Here is a 20,927-nt window from a genome sequence, read left to right as displayed (position 1 = left end):
GGGTAATACTGAGCGATTTTTGAGATTCAAATTCACCAGACCAATGCGTACAGGTTATGCAAACCTAATGGAACACCGTTGAAATTTCGGGTAAAGAATATTGTTTGACAGTCAAGACACGATATCCGAGCTTAGTTGGACATATTTATGTTGTTTTATGCTTAAGTGACCCTGATAATCTCGCAATATTTTGAATTGAAGCGATGTAATGACAAAAACAATGGTAGTACTTTTGGTCATGCATTCGACTGCTCGCGTGTTTTTAATGCTTTTGTGTATGATTTGAATAATTTTTTGACGGGTTCCTAATCATTTGCTCAAACTAAACTTTACATATACTGAGAGACCTATCTTAGTAGTATGATTAAAATTTAAAATCTTTTCTAATTCTAAGACACGGCACATGATCATGATCAAAATAACAATTCTTTTCACCGACTGATTAACTCATCGTTGTAGAACACTTTGGATTTGTTTACCGCCAACTAATTAGATTAATCCAATATTCTTGAAATTGTGCTTTTTTGGACAAGTAATAGTTCTGCATTACGTTGGTGGTATTACAACGTTTCTGCGCTTTATAGTTGTCACTTGCGAACCGATGGAAAATGGTCGATTTTCGGCCCAGTTACAACACCTTAGATTAATGTCTAGACGTGTAATCGATGTCGTTTTACTTTGAAATACCAAGACATCTGAAGAAAAAACTACATAGCATTTGTACTTTTACTAAGGCCTACGTATATGAAACAGTAGGGCAAATTCTAATTTTTAAGCCTTAACGAACTATTTTTCATTTCTGTAAACATTTGCTGTTAATAATACTCAGTGAGTATTATCCAGTGGGAATTTTGCGTTCGCCAGGGAACGCAGAAATAATCTCAAGAGGGTTGTTACAGCAGGCGTTCTTCCTTTCTCCCAGTCCCCTCTTTCCCCATTTAACACCTGCTACGCAGGCTAGGCTTTTTTGTGCTAATTTAATCACTCTAAATCAATTTTTTTTTTTCGATCACGATTGTTGTTCTCTTCGTGACAATCTTGCCACTGTTGAAAAGCTAATAGGGGACTGGGAACTGGCTTGTAACTTTCACACCTGGGGTTCCCTTAATTTTGCAGTATCCACACGCTGCCGCCGGGTTTCTGGAAAGCACCGTTAATCAGCAAAAAAATATTGAACTGAAAGATTGTAAAGTTATTCCGAAAAGAACATCTGATGCGCATGGTCATGACATCGATTACCGCTGTGGACTCAGAATTTTTCGCTTCGATGCTTGTAGCAAACTGAATACAATTTAAATACAGATAAAATGTTTACTTAAATCTTCTCAACAAAATTTACGACAAAAAGGTTATTTCCGGATACTAACAGGTATATTGTACATCGTTTTTCGAACTTTAATATTCTAGCAGTTCGATTCTCCATCAGCCTGCAAAAAAGGAAGAAAGCAAGAACAGACTAAGCATCGCTTTCATGACAATGAAGGGAGATAAAAGTGTTTTGCATCGCGTTGAGTTTATTATGCATTTTTTGTTTGTTTAAAACAGGTATTAGCCATGAAGGTTTCGCTATAAAAGCAATACTAGTTACACAAGTTACAGATATTATAGAAATATACAGACCATGTTTTGTTTTATTTTTTTGTGATTCTTGTTTAATATCCTTTTTTTGCATGTTAATTTTCATAGTATTCTTTATCCCTGCTGGGCTGCCAGTACTGTTTGGGGGAAGGGGAGGAGGGAAACTTGAACCTGCAGATTAATCGACTAGCAGTATCTCAATGGGCTCTGAATTCGAGATTACGATATGGTTACGTGAAACTGGTCAGCGGATATCTTGTTTTGACAGGTGTCAATTGACCAAAACATGGATGCTCAATATCAAATGTTTACGTTAGGTGACGGTCAAATGCTGTGGAGGACGCCATCCGTGTGAAACGGGATGCTGTAACGCAGCTTTCCGAGTAATAGGTTTAACAATCCAATGCGTTTATTCAGCAACAATGTTATGACGACTTACGGTTTACAAATCGAAGATAACAAGATATCTCACCAAATGTCCCAGTTTCAGGACTGCCAAAGACTGTAAAGAAACATACTCGAAAAGGACTTCAGGTGAAACTAAACTGGTAACGAAGCTACAAAAACCTTTCAAAAAAAAAGCGTTTCGAAACATTCTCCTTACCACAAGGAGCTGTAACTCAGTGTCCCGTATCTAAAACTTTTTTTATTATTATTATTATTAATTATCTATTTTTTACAGCACGCATACTTACATTATTAATTACAAAAAACTACGTATAAAACTACAACAATACAGCTACTTACGCTAATTACAACTTGCTCTAATTACAATGCTTGACGGAACAACAGTATTATTTAAACCGCTTACGTTACACTACTTTTTAATCGCGGACAATTACTACAAACTTTTACTACGGTTACTAGAACTAGTGAAAACTGCAAAAAACAAAAAACAAAAAACAAAAACAAAACAAAAACAAAAAAAAACAAACAAAAAAAGACAAAAAAGCGACAATTTGCAGTATATTTAGCTATATTTACAGTTTAACTTGCACCTTTGCTCTGCTAGTTTCTATTTCTATTTTGTTTTTAAGGATAGCCAAGAAAGCGTCTAAGAAATAATCTTCCTCAATTTTTGAAGCGGGGTAAATATAATATTTTGCAATTATTGTACAGAGGTTTAAACCGAGACACAGAGGCACGGTGTCTGTGATGCCGTAAAGTATTTGTGCTTCAGAGAGCGTGATTACAGTATTGTTTTTTCTGTACCACCAATCAGTAAACTCTGTCCAAAACAGCTGGACGTTGGGGCAAGTTACGAAGAGATGTGTAATTGTTTGCTTTTCAGCACATAAATGACAGCGGTCGTGCTCTTTAATACCGAATTTATGTAATGCAGCATTGGTGGGTAAAACATGGTGTACAATCTTGAACTGAAACATCGAGAGTTGAATATCTTTAGTGGCCTTGAAAGGCATCGTGTACGTTTGATAAATTTGCTGGTCGTTCAAATGAGCTCTTTTCAGTCTTTTTTCGGCGGTGGCAGAAACGAACTTCTTTTCAACAAGGTAGTTAGTAGCAAGTTTGCAAGAGAGCTTCTCAAGGGGAATTCTATCCATGTTTGTAGGTTCCTTCGAATGCGGCTGTAATTTGCCTTTCAAAGTTTTAATCCAGTTAGATGGAATTGCTTGGCATAAACCGTAATAGGTTAGAAAGTTAGTTTTAAGGGCAAAGTGAGAGCAGAAATCTCGGTAAGATGTAAATGTGTCACCGTTGAAGATATCTCTAATTTTTTCTACACCCGCTTCATGCCATTCTTTGTAGTACACTGAGTAGTTACCAATCCTGATGAATCTATTGTTCCAAAGAATTTCATCAAGTATTTCCTCTTCTGAGGACGGAGTAAACAAATTGATTGACTGCCAAGCCAACAAGTATCTAAAACTAAGGTATAACGGGATGCATTACTAACTACTTAATAACCGAGAGTGAGATCGTTACGGGAAAATCTCAAACTGAGGCCTTGCCGTATTGACCGAGCGATAGCGAGGTCAATACGGTAGGCCGAGGTTTGAGATTTTCCCATAACGACCGAACGGTCGAGCTTATTAAGTTGTTTATTATATGGCTCATCAATAAAGAAAAAAAATCATTCGAGCGGAAGTCGTCAATTTACATCCAGCGATGCGCGCGTTTACCGATTCATTCATCGTCTCAAACCCAAGTCAAAACTACACAGTCAGTGAACCTCACCACTGTATTACGTATTCCGTTAAAAACACTCATTTCTTTACGGGAAAAGTGACTGTCACAGCCTCAAAAATGTATTTTAGTATCGTGGTACCACAAGTTGATGGGGGAGTTTTTCCGACGTTTGTGGCGAAACGTCAACGCATATAGAAAAGACAGCAAGTGCTTCAAAATTGTCCAAACCAACCGTCTTTCGGTGAAAGAAAATACTAATGCTTCAGAATGCACTGCTCAAAATAAGCTTAACTCGATCTTCGCATTCGCTTTCGACAACATATCTTCGCCTTCTTCATTCTGGGATTTATAGATGAACTTTTTAAGCCTTGTGAACGTCTGCAGTTATCAGAAACACTGATACCGACAGAAACCGCCCGATTGTTTACATCTGATGATCCTGGAAGCTGATTCTCACTTGCTTGTGTCAAAGCGAGGGAATCTATTTCATGAGAACTTTGACGGAGTTCAATACTTCGGTAATTGCTGTGACTAAGATGATAACTTATAAGTTTCTTCGTGGTGTTCTGTTCAGGATGCATGACAGATCTGCTGATGGTGTTTTTCACTTAGCAATTTTAGCTTTACTTAAGACTAGGCAGACTTTGATTGTTTTTCACTAGTGCCCGCCAAGGTTACCGGCTGGTAAGTCATCTATATAAATTTTATTAACGAAATATCTCTAAACTTTTATCTACTTACATTCTCGTATTGATTTTAATCGGCTTTCATCGCTTCAATGCGCTTGAATTTTCAGAACCGGGCTCTTCCTAATTTGCATAATCCGTAATCAGCCCGTGGGCATTACGGCTGCATTATGACCGCTCAGATCTCGCTCTTAGCCAATTAGAGCGCGCGTTATATCGGCCACAAGCCAAAGCCATATAATAAGCAATCTAAACGACTGAGAAGACGTTACATGGCTTCCCTTACACATTGGAAGAATGTTTCAAAGTGTTAATTAATAAACAAATATCAAAAATTAAAGTGTTATCAGAGTTTGATTAATGTTAATCTTTCCTATATGAAGAATTAGTTTAGGCTTCCCGACGTGGTCGCACTCCGGTAGTAATGATTCTTTTATCAGTGTCTGAATCAGTTGTCGCTTTTATCTTCATTTGGGCGGTAAGTCAGGATCAAACTTTATGGATGGGTCTTTCAAAGAACTTCTTTTTCACAGACTGGATGACGAGGATGAGGACCTTCCGAACAAGTCCGTCTTCTCTGAGACAGACTTCGGTTACTCTGGCAAGTGGCCACGGGTTTTTAGGACAGGATTCGTCACGAATGAGGACAATATCACCAACTTGACTGTCGGAGCTAACATTATTCCATTTCTGACGTTTCTGTTGTAGTAGACAATACTCTTGTTGAATTCGGCGCTGAAAATGGTCTTTGAGGTACTGAATTCTGCGCCATCTTCTTCTTGAGTAAAGGTCTGATCGCGAAAAGTTACCCGGAGGGGGTAAAACTACTTTCGCTTCAAGAGTAAGCAGGTGACTTGGCGTGACTGATTCAGGCGCCTCTGGATCTGATAATTTTTCTATGGGATGTGGATGGCACGTTCAACCTGAGTTCGATCAGGTCACAATCTTGGGTTAGGAGGAAGTTCTTCACAAAATCGGTGTTTACTTATCTCAAGGCAGCATTGAGCTCAGTTTTCCCTCCTACGAAGTTCGTCCCCTGATCGCATCTCATTTCGCAGACTTTGCCTCTTTGGGTGATGAATCTTCTGAGCACGATACGTGTAATAAATGCATCCGTCTTCATTGGATTTAAGGTCTCTAAAGAGTGTAGCTCGGGAACAAAGAAAGGTGAAAATTAGTCTCCAACGTTTGAGTTCTTCTCGACCTTCTTTAATGTACCATATTGCACTTTCGAAGCTGGTGGGAAACAGAGGAGCGTCCGTTTATAATCCAATAACCAGCTTGTCTAAGGGCGTTGTGCGTTATACCACAGCCTTGATGACCTTGTTCTTGACTGTAATACTGTCTGATCAGAAGCGCAGTTCCGTGACTCCTCTTGGGCATAATAACGGTGTGTTTTTTATTTCATATGCTAAGGCGGCTTTCTGGAGGCGGCCTTCTACTCTGAGCAATTCCCTTTTTTCAAAAAATGGGTCAAGTATAAAGAGTGAGCTGGTCTGCTTCAGTTTTTCATTTCTGTTGTGGGCACTCTGGCGGTTCTGGAACATGCCATCCTTGCTGCCAGGTTCTGGACAGATAATACATCATGACGAAGATCCAAATCCTTCAAGTCTTTGGAACGATCTTCAATGGGCATGGCTTCCACCACAATTTTACTGTTACTAGCAAAATTGGGTAAGCTCAAATTGACGGATGCACACATCAGTTGCCTGTTTCTGGTGACATCAATAGCACTTTAAGATGTAGCAAAAGACTTTTAATCTATCGTCTACATAGAAGTCGTTCTTCATAAAGTTTGCAGCTTCTTAACAAAACTGCCCTTGGCCAGTTTCAGCAATTGATTGAGGCCAAAATTGGCGATAGACAAACAGCCAGACAGCTCCAAACGGATAGACATTCATGTGATATTCACAAATTTGGCCATTCAGATTGTTGTCTTTAAACCACAGAAATCTCAGACAGAAAGTATCTGTGCTCTGGATTGACATGAAAACTATGAGATATCTGTTCGATGTCACATGTTACTGCTGTGTGCTCTTTTCGAAATCGCGAGAGTACACCAATTAGACCATTCATCATATTGGGTCCTTGTAAGAGCTGTTTCTTGAGAGACTGATCTTGTGAAATGGCACTGCAGTTGAACACTATACGTATCTGGTCTGGTTTCTTAAGGTGATAGATGTCAAAATGTGGGAGGTACCAGTCAGCTTTCCAGCGTTAGTCCTCTGTTCCTCTGGTGGGATGAGTCTGGCATGATTCTTGTTGAAGATCTTCTGAATTAACTCAGTGCAATGTCATATTTTAGTGTCTTGCCATTTTTAAGGAGCTTCCTTTTTATGCTAAGTAGCCTTTTCATACATTGCCTAAGGTTGTTTGGCAAAATTACGTCATCTGTTTTGAAAGGTAGCGGCATCTCCCAGTTTCCTTTTTCATTCCTGTGAAGGTTGGTAATGAGAATGCTTCGGAAACGTTTGTCCTCCACTGGCTCACCCTATTCGGTGCCTGGATTGTTTCGGGCGTGGTGAAGCTCACTGTATACGTAGTCCAACTGCATCATGCCTTTGACTTGCTGGGCTGAAGTTATATCTTTGAGATAGTGTCTTGTCGCAAAGGAGACTTTACAGAGTCGTCTTTGGCACTGCTGCTTGTTCCTCTTTGACATTGTTGCTTGTTGGGACATTGCAGTGGTTCTGAAGGCTTTTTTGCTGCCTTGTAATGTCTTCTTTGTTGTCTAGACACACAGGACCAATGACTTTCCAGCCGAACATTTCCTCTTCAGTCCAACGCTCACTTTCTTTGCCGTAGATGAGGCTGGATTGCAGATGGAATATTAAGGCCAATTAGCAAGCCCATCTCTACATCAGACTGATTATGGACGCGATGTGCCATCTCCTCTAGATGTTTCCAGGACACAGCTATTTCTGGTGCTGCTATGTCTTCTTGACTGGCTGTTATTTTCTCTTGAGAATATGCGAATAGAACCTTAACAAACTTGTGCAGATTCTCAATATCCTGGATGCGCAGTCCGTTGACTCTCCGTGTGCGAACACTGTTAACGCCTGTAATCGTACTTATTTCCAGGCTCACGTCTTGGCCTTCCACTCCTGCTGTGTCAGCAGGGAATCTGTATTAAAAATATCAGGCGACTGGTCGTCCAGTGCTGCATAGGTTAGTACCTTTGCTGGTGAAAAACTTCAAGACTGTTCGTGCGCAGTAGCGTGTAGGCTGGCTTCGTCCACAAACTTGAGAACAGGCTGACTTAGCTCGGCTGGTGCCTTTCTTTTTGTCTCTGGTCGGATCATGCTGTATAGAGTGCGAATAATGACCTGTCAAAATCTAAACCTTGGAAAGTGCTGGAAGCTGTTTTGAGCCACCTTTTGTTTATAAAAGTCATATGACGTCATCTGTCCATGTTATGGACTTGAGCTGGAGGAATTTCTTTAAAAACTGCCTTAAATACTCTAGGTTTTATTTCCATATATGTAGTTTTTAGGTACAAAACGTTACACAAAAGCCTCCTCCTGTAAATAAATATTGGGTACATTACAGTTGAGAATCTAGGCCACCAAGGCCGATCACTGATTCAAGGTTCAGTATTTTCAGCTTCGTCCGTAGCAAATATCTGTCAAAATAAAGGGACACAGAGCGCAAACAATATTTGCAATGTAAAATACAAAATCGTTTATAAAGCACTGAAAGATTGCAAAATCTTCTCGTAAAGGCTATCAACTAATGGTCTTTTTTGTTTAAAACCTTGTTTTTTCGTGTTGCAATACTTGTTGTTTGGACCCTTATTTAACTAAATTATCTAAATGTAAACTTTTTAATTAAGGTTCGAGAATATAGAACAAATATTAAGTGTACTGATTCACGTAGAATTTACCAACATGAGATGCATCTCATGAAAGCCTCATGAACCTGCATGACCAGCATGTCATTAAAACAGTTCTGGATTGATGGCTCACTGATTCGGTTTTTACCACTTCATGTCGAACCAAGTGGTCTAGTCATCTTGGATATAATACTGATATAAGTGCATTAAGAAATAACCTACATTAGTAGATGAGGGGCGCCACGCCTGAATGCTTCTGGTTCGATTGTCTCTATTGGATTATCCGACAACATTCTGGAACAATAACAGGAAGGATATAAGATAGGAAACAAGCACAACGAGTAGCTAAATGTTCAGTTGGTGTGCTGGATATTGTATGCCAACGCTGTGCAGCTATTTTTCAAATTAATAATAATAATAATGATAATAATAATAATAATAATAATAATAATAAGAAGAAGAAGAAGAAGAAACATTGTTACTTATGCATCTTTTTTTCAGCAGGCAGTTATCAGTTGCAGGTCACGTCGTGGGCTCTCGACCGATGAAAGGAAAGCCAAAGTACACCAAGCGATAAAGAATATAATCATTCGATGCCGTTTTTTCGCAATCTTGTTCCAGTAATAGTTAGCACGGTGCCGTTTACTTTGTAAATTCAACTAGTTTACTTCTCATTACTTACATGATCTGTTCTTCATGGCTAACTCGGTCCGTATACACATTATAGAAGGCTCGGTAAGGAATATTTTTCAATCCGTTTCCAAACACAAATCTAAAGGTTAAGAAAATGAGATTACGAAAGGAGAAGATAAGGGGACTGTGTGTATAATTTACTATTAGTTTCATCTGGAGTTAGGATGGAGTTTTATTTTCTTCTGCAGTTATCAAGAACCTTAATTTATTCAAGCACTTCTTTACTTCCGCAGAACGCTCACAGATGTGCGATTATACAAAATTCAGTAGAATAAAAAAAATACTTTTTCAGCAACGATGTTTCGTACCAGCAAAAATGTTACTGTAAATTTAAAATGTAACTTAATTCTTTTTTGATTACGCTTGATGGAATGACAGTTGATGGTCTATTCTAAAACTTTGACAATTTTTCCTCTAAAAAGATTAAGCAATTAAAGATGGCCGGGTTTCTCAGAGGATTTCACTCGTTCACCGTGTTCGAAGGAAAATTGCCCTCTTAGCATGTGATCTTAATATATTGTTCTCCTTATTCAAGGCTGCGTTTGAAAAACGCTCTATGCCGAGCAATAAAGTTATGTATTTAACAGCAACAAAACAGGGCAGAGGAATTGGTGCTTATGCAGAAGTTTCTAAGATATTCTTCACATATAAAATATTTTTTTTGTGTGGGTAATTCTAATTGAAAAGCATATAAAACCCTACTTTTTTTCCTGTCACTGTAAATTGGTTATTTTAGACCTTTATTAGTAAAAAATTTTGAACATAAAAAAAAATAAAAATAATAATAACATAATAAAAATACATTTGATACTTATATATTGCTTTGAAATACATACAGATATTGAGCATAAGTGGTAAACGTCTTATTTGAAATGATGTCTATCGAGTTATGCTGCAAACTCCTAGAAATCGACGAAAATAGTCATTCTATGGGTCATCTTTTAACATACTTGTAGTTAACAATTGTTTCCCTATTGCTCGCTTACTAAGGGACAGCGCGAATAGCAAATCAAAGCACATAGTCTACTTCAGTTATGCTATAAAAGCTCCTCTTAGGTAAAGATACTTACAAAATACTCGACGCTTTGCAGAAATTCTGCGGCAAGTATTCAATTTCGTTGTAGGAAAGATCTCTGCAGATCGAAAAAACGGCAACAGCAATGAGAAAGAAAAAAAATCGGAAAAACAAAAGCAAAATCAACACCAGAGTTTAGCAAAAATATTTTGGTAACTTATAGTAGCTTCGACTCTTTCAAATGGAGCATTTGTGACATAATTCCACTATAACCGAGTGCACCTCGCTCTCTCCTTAGATCTTGACAGTCAGGCCCTGATTGCTAAATTTTATGGTGCAGAAGGAAAAGCGCAGTTTTCAGTTTTTTACTTTGCTTAACTTAAGAATAAACAAGTCAATGGATGGTCCTTCTGAAAACTGCTTGACTTTGTTTTCCTCAAATCTCGAGAAAAAATATAAATGTCATCCCCCCGCCCCTTTAGGTCAATAACGGTAGCCGCAGTAGCGGCAAGTAGGGTTCTTTAAAGGGAGAAAATGTAGGAAAGAAAACGGGAAGAAGAACCTGCCCGTATCGCTAACAATTCTGAATGAGGACACCCTTCAAACGAGAGTTGAAGAAAGTATTCTTGGAAATTCTCGAAAATGAGGAAATAAATGTTGATATGCGCTATATTGGAATCTCTAAGTATCTCTCACTCTTTAATTAGTACTCGCTCTTTAATTAGTATAGGTTATCGTATGAATGCCAGTGCAATTGAGGATTTGCACTTCAAGTGATATTTGAAAATTCTCTCAAAATTGCATTGTAGTGCAAATTAAAAATTTACGATTAATTTGCGTGCTCTCAGCCAATCACAAAAAAGGTTTATTTCGTAGTCGTATAATGAGTTTTTTCAGTTAGTACTCGTTCTTTAATTAGTATGAGTAGTCTCTTTTATCGAACACTTTTCGTTGTTTTGTTTTTTAGGGTAGCTTTTTTTCCCCCAATTTATGGGATCGCTTTAATTTTTTGACTACTTTTTTTATTATTACTTAACCTATTAGCCTACAACAAAAGGGGAGGAGGGCACGAAGGGCTCATGCTTATTTAATTTCGAACTTGTGTTTCCCAACAAGCATTATTAAAGCAACAATAATAATCGCCGAAATTGGTTATTTTATGCCCTGTTTACAAGCAGGTAGTGTAATCCTAGTGTCAGGTTTACCCAAGCAAGAAGATCAAATACAACCCGCGTTTACAGGCAAGGCAGGGTTACCCTACTACCCGGGATAACTCTAGCCGGTCACGCTTAATTTAAGACACAACCGATATTAATTTTATTACCAAACCTATTTACACTTGTATTACGTAGTTTATCAGTTCTACTTAAGTCATTTCGATTTCTCAACTAACTTCAAATCTTAGACAGCAATTTTCCTGGGGATGTGGGGATGTGGGGATGTATTTGATAGCAAAACTGTCAACAATTCTGTAATCGAACATTCTAGCGACAGTAGCGACAAACATTATTTCAAAAATTTCGTCTCAAAATGTCATTATTCGAACTTTTCCTATCCAAAGCGAAACTAAGGCAAATTGTGAATGAATATGCATTTTTTTAAAATCGCAATTCGTTTGTTCTACCGGCGATTAGCCTGCGTAGCAAGCGTTTCCGTGGGGTTTGGAAGCAAAGAAAGACCGAGGAACGGGATTTTCGGTGTTTTGTCTGCGCGGAAAATGGGGCGAGAACCAAAAAAAAAAGAAGGAGGGGGGTGGGAGAGGGGAAAAAAGGAAACGCTTGCAGACAAACCCCTGGATTTTGAAAACCTCCGTTCGCCCGCGAACGGAGCTCGTGATTGGCTGGGCTAGTCCAATATTATTGACATGTGTCGATCAAAGGTATTTTAATACCTTTGAGTGCCAGACAAAGGCGGAAGACGCCTTCGAAGCTTGGTTACAAAACGCTTTAACTTTTCTCGCTGAACGAGGATTTAGTCGTCAGCTTCGACAGTACGGTAGAAATCCTGTAATGCAATGCCGACGCTTTGGTTTTTCGAAGCCTGCACATTATAGCAGAAGCAAGCGCGACACAATTTGCAGCTGTTCCTTTAATTTTAACATCACTTTTTTGAATGCTACATGCGGCAAGGACAAGATAATAAACCACGGGACAGAAAATTAGCACTACTGCGTGGGAAAACTTAGTGATTTCGTCTGGCTTGTTAGAAGGCAATATGTTGTCGAAAGTACTCCGACATTTCATTAAAAGCATTCTTGTTGACAGCATTTAGAACCTCTGGGTACAATTCTAAATAATTTGTTATAGTGTTAGCTGCGGCATGCCAGTTTTTGTCGCATATTTGCCTTACCAAAAATTTAGTCGTCTCGTCGCGGGGAATTCTTACGAGGACATTTTATAAACAACTTTGACTTGGAGGTCGCCTAGGGGAAGATTATCTTTATTCAGATACTGGTCAAGATTATCGTTGTTTCTCCTCTAAGATGTTTGAAGCATCTCCTGCCCAAATTCCAAAGTTTGCCGAGGAGACTTTCCGTTGTTTGTTTGTTTGTTTTTTTTTTTTTGCATTGCAGCGATAACAGTCGAACCGATTTGCGGATCTGGCGTTTCCAGCAAACGCTTCTTTACTGGAATTGCCTTTGTGGGAGTTGACTTGCTAATTTTACTTTGTATCGATTCCTGAACGAATGATTACAGTGATCCAAGATTTCGAATCATGCGAGCACAAGGATTACTAACGCGACTGGAATACTTCTCACAGTTTAACTTTCAGGCAGATTTGCGCTAAAACTTCACCCTTGCAGTCCTTCCTTTAAGACGGATTGAGTAGCTTGATTAAAAATTACCAAATTTAATTCATCGAGATTTCTCCGCTCCCACCGCGCGCTCGTTGTTTCAGACATATTTTGACACGTAAAGTTTAGTTTCGTTCAAAGTTCACTTCCGCTACGGAAGGCCGAAGATTTTATTGGTTAATTTATGACAGCCGATGACAGCACGAAATCTCAGTGTGCGCACTCCGACATGAAAGGCCAAGTGGGCGGTTTTCAAAATCCAGGGGTTTGTCTGCAAGCGTTTCCTTCCTTACTTCCCCTCCCCATCCCCCCTCTTGTACTCGCTCTATTTTTCGCGCGGTAATATTCTTTGCTCTCAAACCCCACAGAAACGCTTGCTACGCAGGCTAACCGGTGATTTATCATATATATTTTGATATATATTTTGATACATATATTTTATTTTATCATATATGTTTTGCCCTAGATAGGCGAGTTGTCCCTAACAGAGCGTTTAAAGGGCAGGTAGGATAACCCTGGTTCCAGAGTGACCCTAGTGCTCAACTAGGCTTACCCTAGTGGCAGGGTAACCCTAGCTGCATTGTAAACACCTCTACAAAGACAAAAGGAAAATGTGGGAGTGCTAAGGTAACCCTCTTACTAGGGTAATCCTCTTACTAGGATAACCCTCTTACTAGGATAACGCTCCTACTAGGGTAACCCTCTCACTAGGGTAACCCTCTCACTAGGGTAACACTCTCATTAGGGTAACCCTCTCACTAGGGTAACCCTCTCACTAGGGTAACCCTCTCACTAGGGTAACCCTCTCACTAGGGTAACCCTCTCACTAGGGTAACCCTCTCACTAGGGTAACCCACTCACTAGGGTAACCCTCTCACTAGGGTAACCCTCTCACTAGGCTAACCCTCTCACTAGGGTAACCCTCTCACTAGGCTAACCCTCTCACTAGGGTAACCCTCTCACTAGGGTAACCCTCTCACTAGGGTAACCCTCTCGCTAGGGTAACCCTCTCGCTAGGGTAACCCTCTCGCTAGGGTAACCCTCTCACTAGGGTAACCCTCTCACTAGGATAACCCTCCAACTAGGGTAACCCTCTCACTAGGGTAACCCTCTCACTAGGGTAACCCTCTCACTAGGGTAACCCTCTCACTAGGGTAACCCTCTCACTAGGGTAACCCTCTCACTAGGGTAACCCTCTCACTAGGGTAACCCTCTCACTAGGGTAACCCTCTCACTAGGGTAACCCTCTCACTAGGGTAACCCTCTCACTAGGATAACCCTCTCACTAGGGTAACCCTCTCACTAGGCTAACCCTCTCACTAGGCTAACCCTCTCCCTAGGCTAACCCTCTCACTAGGCTAACCCTCTCACTAGGCTAACCCTCTCACTAGGCTAACCCTCTCACTAGGCTAACCCTCTCACTAGGGTTACCCTCTCACTAGGGTAACCCTCTCACTAGGATAACCCTCTCACTAGGATAACCCTCTCACTAGGGTAACCCTCTCACTAGGGTAACCCTCTCACTAGGATAACCCTCTCACTAGGGTAACCCTCTCACTAGGGTAACCCTCTCACTAGGATAACCCTCTCACTAGGGTAACCCTCTCACTAGGATAACTCTCTCACTAGGGTAACCCTCTCACTAGGCTAACCCTCTCACTAGGGTAACCCTCTCACTAGGATAACCCTCTCACTAGGGTAACCCTCTCACTAGGATAACTCTCTCACTAGGGTAACCCTCTCACTAGGCTAACCCTCTCACTAGGGTAACCCTCTCACTAGGCTAACCCTCTCACTAGGGTAACCCTCTCACTAGGATAACCCTCTCACTAGGCTAACCCTCTCACTAGGCTAACCCTCTCACTAGGCTAACCCTCTCACTAGGCTAACCATCTCACTAGGCTAACCCTCTCACTAGGGTTACCGTCTCACTAGGGTAACCCTCTCACTAGGATAACCCTCTCACTAGGGTAACCCTCTCACTAGGATAACCCTCTCACTAGGGTAACCCTCTCACTAGGATAACCCTCTCACTAGGCTAACCCTCTCACTAGGCTAACCCTCTCACTAGGCTAACCCTCTCACTAGGCTAACCCTCTCACTAGGGTAACCCTCTCGCTAGGGTAACCCTCTCACTAGGGTAACCCTCTTACTAGGGTAACCCTCTCCCTAGGGTAACCCTCTCACTAGGATAACCCTCTCACTAGGGTAACCCTCTCACTAGGGTAACCCTCTCACTAGGGTAACCCTCTCACTAGGGCAACCCTCTTACTAGGATAACTCTCTTGCTAGGGTAACCCTCTCACTAGGGTAACCTTCTTACTAGGGTAACTCTCTCACTAGGGTAACCCTTTCACTAGAGTAACCTTCTCACTAGGGTAACCCTCTCACTAGGGTAACCCTCTCACTAGGGTAACCCTCTCACTAGGGTAACCCTCTCACTAGGGTAACCCTCTCACTAGGGTAACCCTCTCACTAGGGTAACCCTCTCACTAGGGTAACCCTCTCACTAGGGTAACCCTCTCACTAGGGTAACCCTCTCACTAGGGTAACCCTCTCACTAGGGTAACCCTCTCACTAGGGTAACCCTCTCACTAGGGTAGCCCTCTCACTAGGATAACCCTCTCACTAGGATAACCCTCTCACTAGGGTAACCCTCTCAGTAGGCTAACCCTCTCACTAGGCTAACCCTCTCACTAGGCTAACCCTCTCACTAGGCTAACCCTCTCACTAGGGTAACCCTCTCACTAGGGTAACCCTCTCACTAGGGTAACCCTCTCACTAGGGTAACCCTCTCACTAGGGTAACCCTCCAACTAGGGTAACCCTCTCACTAGGGTAACCCTCTTACTAGGGTAACCTTCTTACTAGGGTAACCCTTTTACTAGGGTAACCCTCTCACTAGGGTAACCCTGTCACTAGGGCAACCCTCTTACTAGGGTAACCCTCTCACTAGGGTAACCCTCTCACTAGGGTCACCCTCTTGCTAGGGTAACCCTCTCACTAGGGTAACCCTCTTACTAGGGTAACCCTCTTACTAGGGTAACCCTCTGACTAGGGTAACCCTGTCACTAGGGTAACCCTGTCACTAGGGTAACCCTCTCACTAGGGTAACCCTCTTACTAGGGTAACCTTCTTACTAGGGTAACCCTTTTACTAGGGTAACCCTCTCACTAGGGTAACCCTGTCACTAGGGCAACCCTCTTACTAGGGTAACCCTCTCACTAGGGTAACCCTCTTACTAGGGTCACCCTCTTACTAGGGTAACCCTCTTACTAGGGGAACCCTCTGACTAGGGTAACCCTCTGACTAGGGTAACCCGCTGACTAGGGTAACCCTCTGACTAGGGTAACCCTCTGACTAGGGTAACCCTCTGACTAGGGTAACCCTCTGACTAGGGTAACCCTCTGACTAGGGTAACCCTCTGACTAGGGTAACCCTCTTACTAGGGTAACCTTCTTACTAGGGTAACCCTTTTACTAGGGTAACCCTCTCACTAGGGTAACCCTGTCACTAGGGCAACCCTCTTACTAGGGTAACCCTCTCACTAGGGTAACCCTCTTACTAGGGTCACCCTCTTACTAGGGTAACCCTCTTACTAGGGGAACCCTCTGACTAGGGTAACCCTCTGACTAGGGTAACCCGCTGACTAGGGTAACCCTCTGACTAGGGTAACCCTCTGACTAGGGTAACCCTCTGACTAGGGTAACCCTCTGACTAGGGTAACCCTCTGACTAGGGTAACCCTCTGACTAGGGTAACCCTCTGACTAGGGTAACCCTCTGACTAGGGTAACCCTCTGACTAGGGTAACCCTCTGACTAGGGTAACCCTCTGAATAGGGTAACCCTCTGACTAGGGTAACCCTCTGACTAGGATAACCCTCTGACTAGGGTAACCCTCTGACTAGGGTAACCCTCTGACTAGGGTAACCCTCTGAGTAGGGTAACCCTCTGACTAGGGTAACCCTGTCACTAGGGTAACCCTCTCACTAGGGTAACCCTCTCACTAGGGTAACCCTCTCACTAGGGTAACCTTCTTACTAGGGTAACCCTTTTACTAGGGTAACCCTCTCACTAGGGTAACCCTCTCACTAGGGTAACCCTCTTAGTAGGGTAACCCTCTCACTAGGGTAACCCTCTCACTAGGGTAACCCTCTTACTAGGGTATTCCTCTCACTAGGGTAACCCTGTTACTAGGGTAACCCTGTTACTAGGGTAACCCTCTCACTAGGGTAACCATCTCACTAGAGTAACGCCTCTCACTAGGGTAACCCTCTGACTAGGGTAACCCTCTGACTAGGGTAACCCTCTGACTAGGGTAACCCTCTGACTAAGGTAACCCTCTGACTAGGGTAACCCTCTGACTAGGGTAACCCTCTGAATAGGGTAACCCTCTGACTAGGGTAACCCTCTGACTAGGATAACCCTCTGACTAGGGTAACCCTCTGACTAGGGTAACCCTCTGACTAGGGTAACCCTCTGAGTAGGGTAACCCTCTGACTAGGGTAACCCTGTCACTAGGGTAACCCTCTCACTAGGGTAACCCTCTCACTAGGGTAACCCTCTCACTAGGGTAACCTTCTTACTAGGGTAACCCTTTTACTAGGGTAACCCTCTCACTAGGGTAACCCTCTCACTAGGGCAACCCTCTTACTATGGTAACCCTCTCACTAGGGTAACCCTCTCACTAGGGTAACCCTCTTAGTAGGGTAACCCTCTCACTAGGGTAACCCTCTTACTAGGGTATTCCTCTCACTAGGGTAACCCTGTTACTATGGTAACCCTGTTACTAGGGTAACCCTGTTACTAGGGTAACCCTCTCACTAGGGTAACCATCTCACTAGAGTAACGCCTCTCACTAGGGTAACCCTCTCACTAGGGTAACCCTCTCACTAGGGTAACCCTCTTACTAGGGTAACCCTCCTACTAGGGTAACCCTCTCACTAGGGTAACCCTAGCACTAGGGTAATCCTCTCACTAGGGTAACCCTAGCACTAGGGTAACCCTAGCACTAGGGTTAACCTATCTCATTGTACACAGGGCCTTACTTAAGAATTATGGAACAAGAATTATTAAAAAGGAAACAACATTTTTTCATTTTACAGAACCTTTTTCGACATTTCTATGCAATCCTCAGTTGCAAATGTTCGACGGTTGTACATTTGAATTTTCACGGTATACTGATTGCGTTATAGAATTACGCCATAAAATTTACGTTAACAATTTGAATGTGGGAATACCCTGGGAACAAACGCTGCGCGCGCGCCAACGGTAGTGATACAGAATAAAAAAAAGTGAAATAAACAAAAAATGAAAAAGAATTTAAAAGAAAGAGACAAATCTAAGTGCCTCAACTGTCGGTTTAGAGTTAGAATTTCCCACTTAATATACAGCGCCTCTTTTATCTTAAAGTGCCACTAACCCCGAAAGTTTTATTCCTTTATTAAAATATTCTAGTTTACGTTTCTGTCATTACTTCTGCGAAACATTATGTCCATTGATAAAATCCCTGCGTTTCTACGGGCGTTTGAATATGTAATTTCTATGTTCACGACCGCGCAAAGTGGGATCTCTGTCGGGCTACTAGTGACGTGGAAACATTTTGGGGTTATTTGTGATTCATATTTTATCGAAACTGGACAAGATTTTTAAGCGAAAGAACTGTATAATCTGGCATTACAGTTTGGAGTCTAGCTACGATTTGGACGGCTACGATATATATATATTTTTTCCATTTCGAAGTTCGGCTCGCCAGTCGAAAGCACCGCATTGTAATTTAGGCTAGGATCAGGACCAGGACAATTTGCCGGTCCATTCGGGTTATAAAGGTGCAAATAAGAAACAATTATTGGGCGAGGTTTTTGTGACATCCGCAATAATCAAGGTCGAGGTAAGTGTTATCAGTAACCGAGATCGACCTTGGTTATTCCGGATATCACAAAAACCGAATTTAATAATTGTTTCACATTGTTTTAAAGAAAATAACGACAATCGCATTATCGCACCGAACACGGTTTAATTTCGACTAGCCATGTTCTTACTTCGCTGTCCGTGAACTTGACAGTTTCCTTGGAAATTATGCATTGCGCGCGCAACCTACAGATAATTCACTAATTTGTTAGCAGATTAGTGAATAATCTGTAGGTTGCGCTGTTTCCCATAATTAACTGTAGGCTTTTGGCCAATGAGAAGACAGATGGTGATTAAAATGTATAATAATGGTTGAAAACGTCTAACTTAAAGCTCTTAAAGAGTTATAAAGATATCAGTGAACACGAAGAGTTGGTAATTTGACTATTCGGATCGTGCAGATTTCGGATTGTAAAGAAGAAGAAGAAGAAGAAGAAGCAAAACATTTTTCGATTCAAACATTAATTTCCTCCGAAATACAAGTTGTTATTTTTTTTGTCAAGCATCTGAGCAGGCCGGATTCCTAAATCCTCGAATTTGATCGGCTAATCACGCGGTTGTGCTCGGTCTAGCTTTTAAACAAACAAACAAACAAACAAACAAACAAACCCATTTGTAATCTGTGAAACCACTTTACTGCAGGGAAAAAAAATAACCTTGTTATTTGCAGGCTTATGGTCGGTCGGTATAGTGAAAAACTGTGACCTGATGACAAATTTGCATATTTCGTACTGGTAAATCATGGAAAATCCTTCGACAAGATCTTGAAAAGAGGTTCAGTATAGTATAACGTAAATAAATACATTTCTACTAACTGCTATTTTGAATAAAATGTCCATTTTACGTACGCTAATAGCCTGGGAACTCTCGACTAATTAGTTTGCGTTTCGGTTGACTGACAAGCGCATTCTTCTTTCAATCTCCGTCGGTAGCTATAGAGTCGAACCTTAATCGTTTGTTTCACTTTCCTCATAAATTTCTACATGCTTGGTTCATTCTAAGTTTGTAATTTAGATATACTTCGTTCCTCAAAGACGAAGCTCAAAAAACAAAACAATTCTCTATTCGGAACGGCCATTGAGAAACACTGCCAAATTACGACCTCCGGCGTGCGCGTGTTTTTATTAAAATCTACAAATACATAGCTAGTTCATCAGTACAAAGCGTCAACAATCTCGATCGCTTCGTTATAGGACGTAGGTTTCGTTTACTTTTCGTTTAGAAAAGTCTCTATTTCGAGTACAAAAAACGCGACGCGTTTAATCTACCTTATAATTTCCTCATCTATAGCTTCGTCCGGGACGCAGGGGATCGTTTGCTCTCGGAATAGTCAGAATAGTCGGAATAGTCAGATCGCTTCCAGCTTAATCCAAATTCTTGTCTTATGCAGAACCATGACAATGTCAAGCTTTCCACTAGAGATAGAGAAGAATATACAGGCCATGAAAATTTTTAGGTTTTTACAGTGCCCTACTGTAAAATCCCAAAGGTTTTCATGGCTTATATGTCGGCGGCGAACCTGAGATCGAAGAAATCCTCGATGGCTTCCCGGCCTTAGCTTCGCGCAGATCAGCCCACTTCTTTGGTCTTTGTCTCATTTCTGGTCGAGTTTCATCGAGATAGAGGTATTGAAGAGGAATACTCTATCCTACGCATCCTGTATTGCTACACTCTCCAACAACACATTTTTTTTTTTGCATTCTGCAACTATTTTGATACACACTATCGCATGTTCGCATATATTCTTCTCAGAGACAAAATATTGTTACTCCCGAAATGACCTCAGAAACCAACTCGTCCAATTCTCCGCTATTCCTCGGTCGTGAACGTGGAAAACGGCAATTTGACAAACTTTGAAAATTCATTCAAAATTAACGAAAACAGCTACAACGATATTTTTTTCGCAGTGTTGATCAGAAGAAAAAGGAAATTTATATTATTCCCTAGCGAGTTCCTCACATTCTTATAAACACCTCATTTACATTTAGACGCCGTTAACATTCATTTCATCACTGAATAAGGTTATAGTATTTTAGTATATTCTCAGCTCCGACTATTGCATTTCTAGCTCTCTGATTGGCTCAAAAACTCCGACTATGAGCCATTAGTCGGAGTTTTACCTTATATGGAAAACAGTGCGCCAAGTTTAAAAATTTTCCGCTCTGTAAAATTGTTGAAATAAAAATCGGCGGCAAAAACCCGATTAAGAATATACTAAAACAATTATTCCATTCGACCTTGTTGGATATGAAGTGATCATAACCAACTCGCG

General features: G+C 41.3%; 1 protein-coding gene across 1 annotated transcript in view; it reads right to left on the bottom strand.

Moving 5' to 3' along the window:
• Positions 1–7,864: 7,864 nt before the first annotated feature.
• Positions 7,865–20,927, bottom strand: part of LOC149105433 (uncharacterized) — a 20,837-nt gene continuing 7,774 nt past the window's right edge. The window contains exons 3-6 of the mRNA XM_089272354.1: positions 10,008–10,070; positions 8,927–9,016; positions 8,467–8,538; positions 7,865–8,034 (exon numbers count right to left, since the gene is read on the bottom strand). Coding sequence (XP_089128480.1) covers positions 7,956–8,034; positions 8,467–8,538; positions 8,927–9,016; positions 10,008–10,070 — 304 coding nt within the window. The 3' untranslated portion in view covers positions 7,865–7,955. The remainder of the gene's footprint in view (positions 8,035–8,466; positions 8,539–8,926; positions 9,017–10,007; positions 10,071–20,927) is intronic.

Source organism: Orbicella faveolata, unplaced genomic scaffold (assembly GCF_042242905.1).
Source record: "Orbicella faveolata isolate gen_17 unplaced genomic scaffold, um_ofav_v1 contig_34, whole genome shotgun sequence".
NCBI lineage: Eukaryota > Metazoa > Cnidaria > Anthozoa > Scleractinia > Merulinidae > Orbicella > Orbicella faveolata.
This window is presented reverse-complemented; position numbering and strand designations above follow the sequence as displayed.